The sequence below is a fragment of the Octopus bimaculoides genome, chromosome 13 (assembly GCF_001194135.2).
Source record: "Octopus bimaculoides isolate UCB-OBI-ISO-001 chromosome 13, ASM119413v2, whole genome shotgun sequence".
NCBI classification, from domain to species: domain Eukaryota; kingdom Metazoa; phylum Mollusca; class Cephalopoda; order Octopoda; family Octopodidae; genus Octopus; species Octopus bimaculoides.
This window is the reverse complement of record NC_068993.1, coordinates 53,074,465-53,082,673: the sequence shown is the minus strand read 5'-3', so window position 1 is coordinate 53,082,673 and position 8,209 is coordinate 53,074,465. Positions and strand designations below refer to the sequence as shown.

Here is an 8,209-nt window from a genome sequence, read left to right as displayed (position 1 = left end):
TGCTTGTGTCAGATGTTAAGAAACTTACCAAATGTATTGCTTCAGTCATCTGCATAACTGTTTTTGATTAATTGAGTGAAGCACATGTATGCCAGGTTAGCATAGTTAACATAGAACTGCCAGAATTCCAACCAGTCAGCTGATTTGAAGTGGCAGAAGATCTGGGGCAAAAGTGATATGTAGTATGTGGTGAGTAGAGATAAAATAGTGTAGTTGGATGACATGACAGATGGTGATAGTTTAATAGCTATTGGATGAAACATATCAAGGTTCTTTGGAGTGTTTGTGCATCCATCAGTGATGTGTATAGGTTTTGGAATTAATTACTATAAATTTAAGTGCTGCAAATGAAAATATGTTGGTTTCAAATTTTGGTACAAGACCAACAATTTCATGTGATGGGATGAGTCAATTACGTCAACTGCAGTGTTCAACAGGTACTTATTTTATTGGTTCCAGAAGGATAAAAGGCAAAGTCAACCGAGGCAGAATTTGAACTCAGAAAGCAAAGACATGAAATGCTGTTAAGCATTTTACTCAGTGCAGTACAGGTCTAGTCATACACAAAATATGTCTAGTCTGCCAGCTCACCACTTTTCAGTTCATTTTCTTCTCCACTCCCCACTTTTTCATGAGAAGATACAAAAAGTGTGTAAGGTTTAATATAAGGGAGTATACATTTAGACTTAGATCAGCCGGATTGGAAAAAAAAAAAACCGTACAATCAACAGTTTTAACTGCTATCATCTGTTCTGTTTTGAGGCAAAGGAGTATTTAGTGGAGTAGATCATGACAAGTATGGGATAGTCATAGTTGGAACTCCTTTACTCCTTTGAATAAGAGCAGACTTGAGGATGAACATTGTTCTTTTCTCATAGAAACTGATATTCTTTCATTTTTTTAATTCTTTTATTTGTTTGTCATTTGACTGTGGCCATGCTGGAGCACTGCCTTTAGTCAAACAAATCGACCCCAGGACTTATTCTTTGTAAGCCTAATACTTATCCAATCGATCTGTTGCCGAACGGGGACGTAAAGACACCAACATCACTTGTCAAGCGATGATGGGGGGACAAACACAGACACACACAACAGGCTTCTTTCAGTTCTACCAAAACTACTCAAGGCTTTGGTTGGCCCGAGGTTATAGTAGAAGACACTGGATCTATTCCATCTGATTCACAGATTTTTTAATTAACCTTTTTTAACTAAACAGTTTGAAACTTCGAATACTGGAATTTTGTCAAAAACGTTCAGAGTAAACCGTGTTCTACGTGAGAAATTCTACCAGTATTCGAAGTTTCAAACTGTTTAGTAAAAAAAAAGTTTAAAAACCTGTGATTGAGATGGAATAGATCCAAGACACTTACCCAAGGTGCCCTGCGGTGGGACTGAGCCCGGAACCATGTGGCTGGTAAGTAAGCTACTTACCATAGCCACTCCAGTGCCCATCTCTGCAAATAACTAAATAATCGGACTATCAAATATTAATTTCAGAAAATATGTGATTCGAACCGTTATCCACAGGATATTTTAATAGCTCCGTCGAAATTTTTTTTATAGTGGTTTAATGTTTGTGTTGCTCAGTAGTTCACTCCCTCCATCAAATCGGAATTGCACAGTTGCACGGTATACTACACGTCAGATGACGAAGCGACGGAGTGCTTTGCTCAAAAATACTTACCACATTCTAAGGTGTGCTGTTTTATGTTGAGAAAATATACAGCAGTAATTAACCCACCTTACTTAACATTAAAGGTCATTAGTTGTAAATAGTGAGTATAGCATGTTGTTTCTACGTGGCCCCTACTATTTTGTACAAGAGGACATTGCTTACAGACATAAAATCCAATATATTCGACAACTTCAATGAATAAATGATTATAACACTAAAAAAAAAAAATACAAAATAGCTTAAATATCTATTCCATGCATATATAATCGCGTAGTTTGGTCTCATCAAAATTCTTCTAATCATACACAATTTCTCTTTCATGTATAAAGCTAGCACAACTTACACAGCCACACGTACGCGTTGTAAGTTTTAAACGTTTGCAGAAAAATAACATTTGAGGATATTTTATGTCTGGTGTGAAGTTAAAAAATCAAACTCAAAAGACATTGTTAAATTTGGGGAGATCGACTTGTGAAAAATCGAAAGAAATATAGGTAGATTATTTTATTTATTGAAATAATACAAGGGACGTAATTATGTGAAACATTGCGCAATCCCTGTGTGGTGCACCAACTGGCTTGAGTGCATTGGAAAGTGTTTGGGTGTTTTGTATTTCAGGTGTGCATATGGTTCGTATTTTAACTTAAAACCATAATGTAAATACTACTACATTGTATTATACTGTTCCTGGATCACTTTGACACTCTTTGCTACTAGAACAGTCGTTATAACATCTTCCCCTTAAGTTTTAATTATTAAACATCCTTACCCTAACTTCTCAGAAATGTCATGAAACGTAGAAACGAAAATACAGGAACTGATTTAATTTAACAAAGTTGAAGCAAATATTGTTCAGTCATATGAATTCAAATTTTTTCTAATGCTTTATTGAGAATTAGCCAGAAATTTATATTTGTTCGGTATGGTCCATTGATCATGACATATGACCAGTGTTTAGAACTGTGTGTTTGGTCTGCGATCTGTGGGTATAATCTGGTGATTTCAGCTGTTGCACCAACCGCTTTTTTGTATTTCCTGACTTTTGTTTTGCCCACTTTATATTTCAAAAGATCTATATGTGAGGAACAAATTCGTTTGCATTCACCGTTTATTTTTGCAATTCCGTTCCGGTTTTAAGAATACAAACAAAACAAGTACAGAGATGAATAAGCTTAAATATTTTTCTCCACACTTGTAAGAGTTATATATGAATTAATTTGATTTACTGTCGTCAGTGTTTTGAGTTGTCTTTAAAATTTGTAGAGAGAAATACCAATACTCCACGTCTGTAATTAAGGGAGTGTGCAGTCACCTGTCGTATTTTTTGTAACACTTTAAACTTCGGTGAAATTAACTCGATTTGTTCCTTCCTGCACACAAAATGTGATTTACAAACACTATTTTCTTAAATCAGGTATCTTTCAGTTTTAAATGGACAATTGATCCACAAGAACCACTTTATAGTAAATCGACGGAAAATTTCAGCACTTCTGTTTTCCTCCGGTTCCATGTATCTAAGTTCAGGTTTTGTAGTGGTACATACGATACTAAATATCCAAACAAATGTTTCAGGGTCTTTTCTCCAACGATCCACTTTTCAGATTGTGAAGGGAACTTAAATCATCCATCTATTTCCATAATAGAATTTTTCGCAAGACTCCACTATCCTTGCAGATAATTCACTCCATTGTGGTGGGCCTGTTAAAGTGATTTTGTTTTTATACTTTTACAAATTTCCTAAGAACAACCTCATTAACTAATATTATTCATTGTTTTTCAGCCATAAAAAGAAAGAGGGAAAGAGAACATAGCATATCCTATTGTATATAATATTTTTACAAAATGGTTGAAGAATTTGTCTCAAAAACTTTGGCACTTCTTGAAGAAGAGCGAAATGCAGAAATAAAAGAAAATAGGTATTTATTATTATTATTATTGAGTGAGAGAGCAGTGCATGCCTTCAAAGTGACACTGGGATGCAAATGTATGAAGCCCAGTATACTCATCATGTTGGGACACACACACACACACGTGTGTGTCCCAACTGCCATTGCTTGATAGCCCGTGTTGGTTTGCTTATATCTATAATCTAGTGGTTTGACAAAAGAGATTGATAAAATAAGTACCAGACTTTAAAAAATAAGGGGTTGATTTGATTGACTAAACCTTTGAATGCAGTGAAACAAGTAAAATATAAAACGTTAAAAATATGCAAAGAATGGTAATTAGTTTTAATAATTTATTTTTCATTTCTTGAAATTATCAGAAAAGACTATTTTTTTCATTTTAAAATTAGGTTAGACATTGAATTTTAATCTGTTTCTTAAATGGTTTTCCAGCTATTTTTATGAGAAACTTCCTCCAAAACAATTAGAAAAGAAAGGAGTCTGCCTTCTAAAGCTGCACCTTGCTAGCCAGGCATCTGGTTTTTATGGTCGTATGATTGTTACACTTGAACCATGGATGAAGAAAGAACTACCATCTCATTCATTTACACCAGGTAATATTTTACATTTTGAAAATTACACAATGTACATTAATATTGTATTTTTTGTTTTATTATGAAATATAATGAAGACCACATGGTTGGGAACCCTTGCTTCCCAACCATGTAGTCTTGGATTCAGTTCCACTGTGCAGCATCTTGGCTAAGTGCCTTCTATTATAGCACTGGGTCGACCAAATTTGATAAATTGAAACTGAAAAAAGAGGCTTGTCATATATGTATTTATATGTATATATGTGTGTGTTTGTGTGTATCCTTGACTTGACGTCATGTGATGGTTGCAAATGAGCATCACCATCATACAAGCAATGTTGTTTCATTTCCTGTCTTCCATGGTGAAATAATACCTTGCTTAGAAATAGGTGAGGATTGGAAATAGGAAAGGTGTCCAGCCATAGAAAATCTTTTTCAACAAATTCCACCTGACTCATGCAAGCATGGAATTGGATGTTAAACAATGATGATGATGTCTCTAGTCTTGAAAAGCTTTTAAAGGTTGATACTTTGCTCCTCTAGATGTAAGCATAGCTAAGTAATTAAGAAATTCCCCATGCAACTATGAAGTCCCAGGGTCGATTCCACTCTGTGACATCTTAAGTGTTTTCACCATAGACCTGAATAGCTTCGAGCCTTAGAAGAGAATTTTGATTGGCATAAATTGTATAGAGGCCCATTGGATGTACTGTGTCTGTAATTCAAAGGTCCAACCTTATCACACTGTATCACTCAGATTTTATGGCCCTGGGCAGTAGTAGAAGACACTTGTCCTAAATGCTACTCAGTGGGCAGAACTCAAAACCATGTAGATGGGAAGCAACACACCCACACTTACACCATATCTGTCTTCTTGTCTTGATGTGTAACAGTTGTAATTGTCACTGTTATGCATGTGATATCATTTGTTTCCAGTTTTCCTTGTCTTTCATTAAACTATCAATAAATTATACAGAATTTTTTTTTCAGTTAAAATTTAATTTACATAATGCAATGCTATGTTTTTTTAATTTGACTATCACTTTCTAGTGCTATGTGAGTGTCTTGAGAGGTGTCCCATAATGTTTCATGATACACATAGAATTATTGATTTCAGTACCAACTGTTAATAGATAATTGAATTTATTTTACATTTTATAGGTGACATTGTTCAGCTCAGTTTAAATCAGAAAAATGCTGCACAGTCTGAGAATATTGCAGTTGGTATTGTTTCCAAGACCACCTCTAACAGTATTTCAGTAGCATTTGATGAATATAAAGACATAGAGACCATGTCTTCTGATGCTCATTATAAACTTCTCAAAATTGCTAATGATGTGACTTATAAGAGATTAAAAAGGTAAATTCATATTCCATTTTTAAATTTCTATTAATTTCCCTAATTTAGTGTTTTGTTTAATGAAAATTAATTTTTAATTAGTATGTAATTATGTTGCTATGATAAAAGAATAATTAAAGAGTTGAATAATTTGAATTCCATAGTTTATTTGACTTTTACAATTGTTGAGCAAAAACAAATTTTCCTAAAATCTATGTATGGTTTCAAATACATGCATACACACATACATATTCATATATTCACTCATATATTGAGGTAATATTTTACTACTGAATGCCCTTCCTGTTAATAAGTTTTATCCACTTTTCAAGTAAGGGACTTCTTATTTTATGCATCTTCCAAAGTGCACTGTCAACAGATGGTACATTGATAGGAGAAATGGCAGCAATTTTACTGTTTGTAACTATCGGTAGATATTAAAAATCTTTTATTAAGAATTTTCTTGTCAATGAATATTTTCAATCAAATTAATTCAATTAAAACTTTTTTTCAGTGCTGTAAGTGGATTACATAAAGCAGGAAATGGAAGAGCCAGCGATTTATTGGATATTTTATTTAATCATAAATTCATTCCTTCAGAAAAATGTCATGGTAGGTTGCAATTGTCTTGTATGTTACAATAGCTTAACCCTTTGAATTCACAAATATTATGCTTCAGAGAGTATGAATATATAGTATCATAGTTCTTTCCTCCTCTCTAATAGGCAGAGCCACCTTAGTGTTCTGTTAGCAGTGAGATCCTTGGTTTTTACTATGGTAACTTTTAGGCCTTCAAACTCTAAACCATTCTTTCAAGGTTGAGCTTTCAGATTGGTAAATGCAAAGTAGATTGGTTTGTTCTTAGTTAAGAAATTCTCTTGCAGTTTTCTCTCTAAAAATATGACCATATCTTGGTACAGATTTAAACTGCATCATTTTCAAGGATAGATTGTATACATATCTTTCCTATAGATATGTATATAGGAAAGGCATCCAGCTGTAGAAACTATGCTAAAGCAGACACTGGAACACGACATCGTCCTTTGGCTTGTTGGATCCTGTCAAACTGTTCAACTTGTTACAGACTGACATTATCTTCCTCTTCATTATTTATCATCTGTTTACCATGCTGGGTTGGGTTGGATGGTTTGACAGGAGCTGATAAGGCTGGAGGCCACACAAAGCTCCATTGTGTGTTTGGGAATGGTTTGTGTCGCTGGATGCCCTTCCTAATGCCGGTGACATACTTATAAATTTTGGAAGGCAGAGAAAAATGCTGTCCTGAAACCTCCCATGTCTCACAATGGATTAATAAATTTCTTTTATAAGCATGTTTCTTTTTCTTTTTTAGATTTTACATTTTACAATACAAATCTTGATGAATCTCAGAGAGAAGCTGTGAAATTTGCAATAAATCAAAAGAATATCGCTATAATTCATGGGCCACCTGGTACAGGAAAAACTACCACAGTTATTGAGATTTTGTTGCAAGCTGTCAAGCAGAAACAAAAGGTATATGCTTCCCATTAAAAAGACTTTGCATTCATAAAACTGAGGATTACAATTTATTGGAAAGTAGCATGTTTTGTTGAACTAATTCAGTATATGGCTGGTATTTATTTTATCAACATGAAACAGGTGCAGGCATGGCAGTGTGGTTAAGAAGTTTGCTTTCAAACTATATGCTTTTGGGTTCATTTCCATTGCATGGCACCTTGGGCAAGCATTTCTACTATAATCCCAGTTAGTCTCAGGTCAGTCAAAGCATTATGAGTGAATTTGGTAGATGAAAACCGAAAAAAGCTTATCGTGTGCATGTGTGTATGTAGGTATCTCTTTGTCTTGACATCATGTGCTAGTTGCCATAAAAGCAGTGTCATTCACTTTCATTATTCTACAGAAACCTTGTCTGGTCATGAGGAAATATTACATTTCTTGAGAGCAGGTGAGGTTTAACAACAGGAAGGGCATCTGGGCAAAGAAGATCTGTTTCAGTAAACTCCTTCCAACCTATGCAAGCTTGGAAAGTAGATGCTAAAATGATGATGAGGATGAGACAGATGACAGAACACAGTTCTCTCCAGACAGGATTTGAGGTTAGGATGTATAGAAACAAAACTACTATTACTTCATCATTTAACATTCATGTCCCATGCTGGCATGGGTTGGATATTTGACAGGATCAGATGTATCCAAGGATTGCCTCCTGCTCCAGTGTCTGCTTTGGCATGGTTTTTATGGTTGGATACCCTTCCTAATCAAACCACTTTACAGCTTGGATGGTGTTTTTTTTTGTGCCACCAACACTGAGGTCACCGTACAATTTGCTAGATTATGAACCTTGGGTGGTGGTGGGATCAACTTCATGATATGAGAACGAGGGGATTACTATGAGAAGATGGGTGACAGAGCAGGCTTTTGTTGAGGGATCTGCTTGGTTACTCACATCTAATAGAAGAAAGGGATAAAAAAAAAAAGAGAAAATTATCAGTAGGAGCTGCAAAAGATAGATAATGGTGAGGAGATACCCAAATGGTCCCCACCAGACACAAGCTGAGTAGAAGTGGGTGGGTGGTTTGCAATGTTGTATGGAAAAGAGTATGAAGAAATAGGGGGCTAAGTGGAGGACACTGTCAAAATGAGTAAGGCTGAAGGTTGGATAAATGAAGAACAAGGATCTGGGTAGGATAGAGAATTGTAGAAGAGTGATTGAGTG

The 8,209-nt window shown here is 35.0% G+C and overlaps 1 protein-coding gene across 1 annotated transcript in view; it reads left to right on the top strand.

The window, feature by feature from the left end:
* The first annotated feature begins 3,455 nt into the window (after positions 1-3,455).
* Positions 3,456-8,209, top strand: part of LOC106872665 (DNA-binding protein SMUBP-2) — an 18,074-nt gene continuing 13,320 nt past the window's right edge. The window contains exons 1-5 of the mRNA XM_052972258.1: positions 3,456-3,591; positions 4,015-4,175; positions 5,316-5,514; positions 6,008-6,105; positions 6,845-7,005. Of these exons, the coding sequence (XP_052828218.1) occupies positions 3,518-3,591; positions 4,015-4,175; positions 5,316-5,514; positions 6,008-6,105; positions 6,845-7,005 (693 nt within the window). The 5' untranslated portion in view covers positions 3,456-3,517. The remainder of the gene's footprint in view (positions 3,592-4,014; positions 4,176-5,315; positions 5,515-6,007; positions 6,106-6,844; positions 7,006-8,209) is intronic.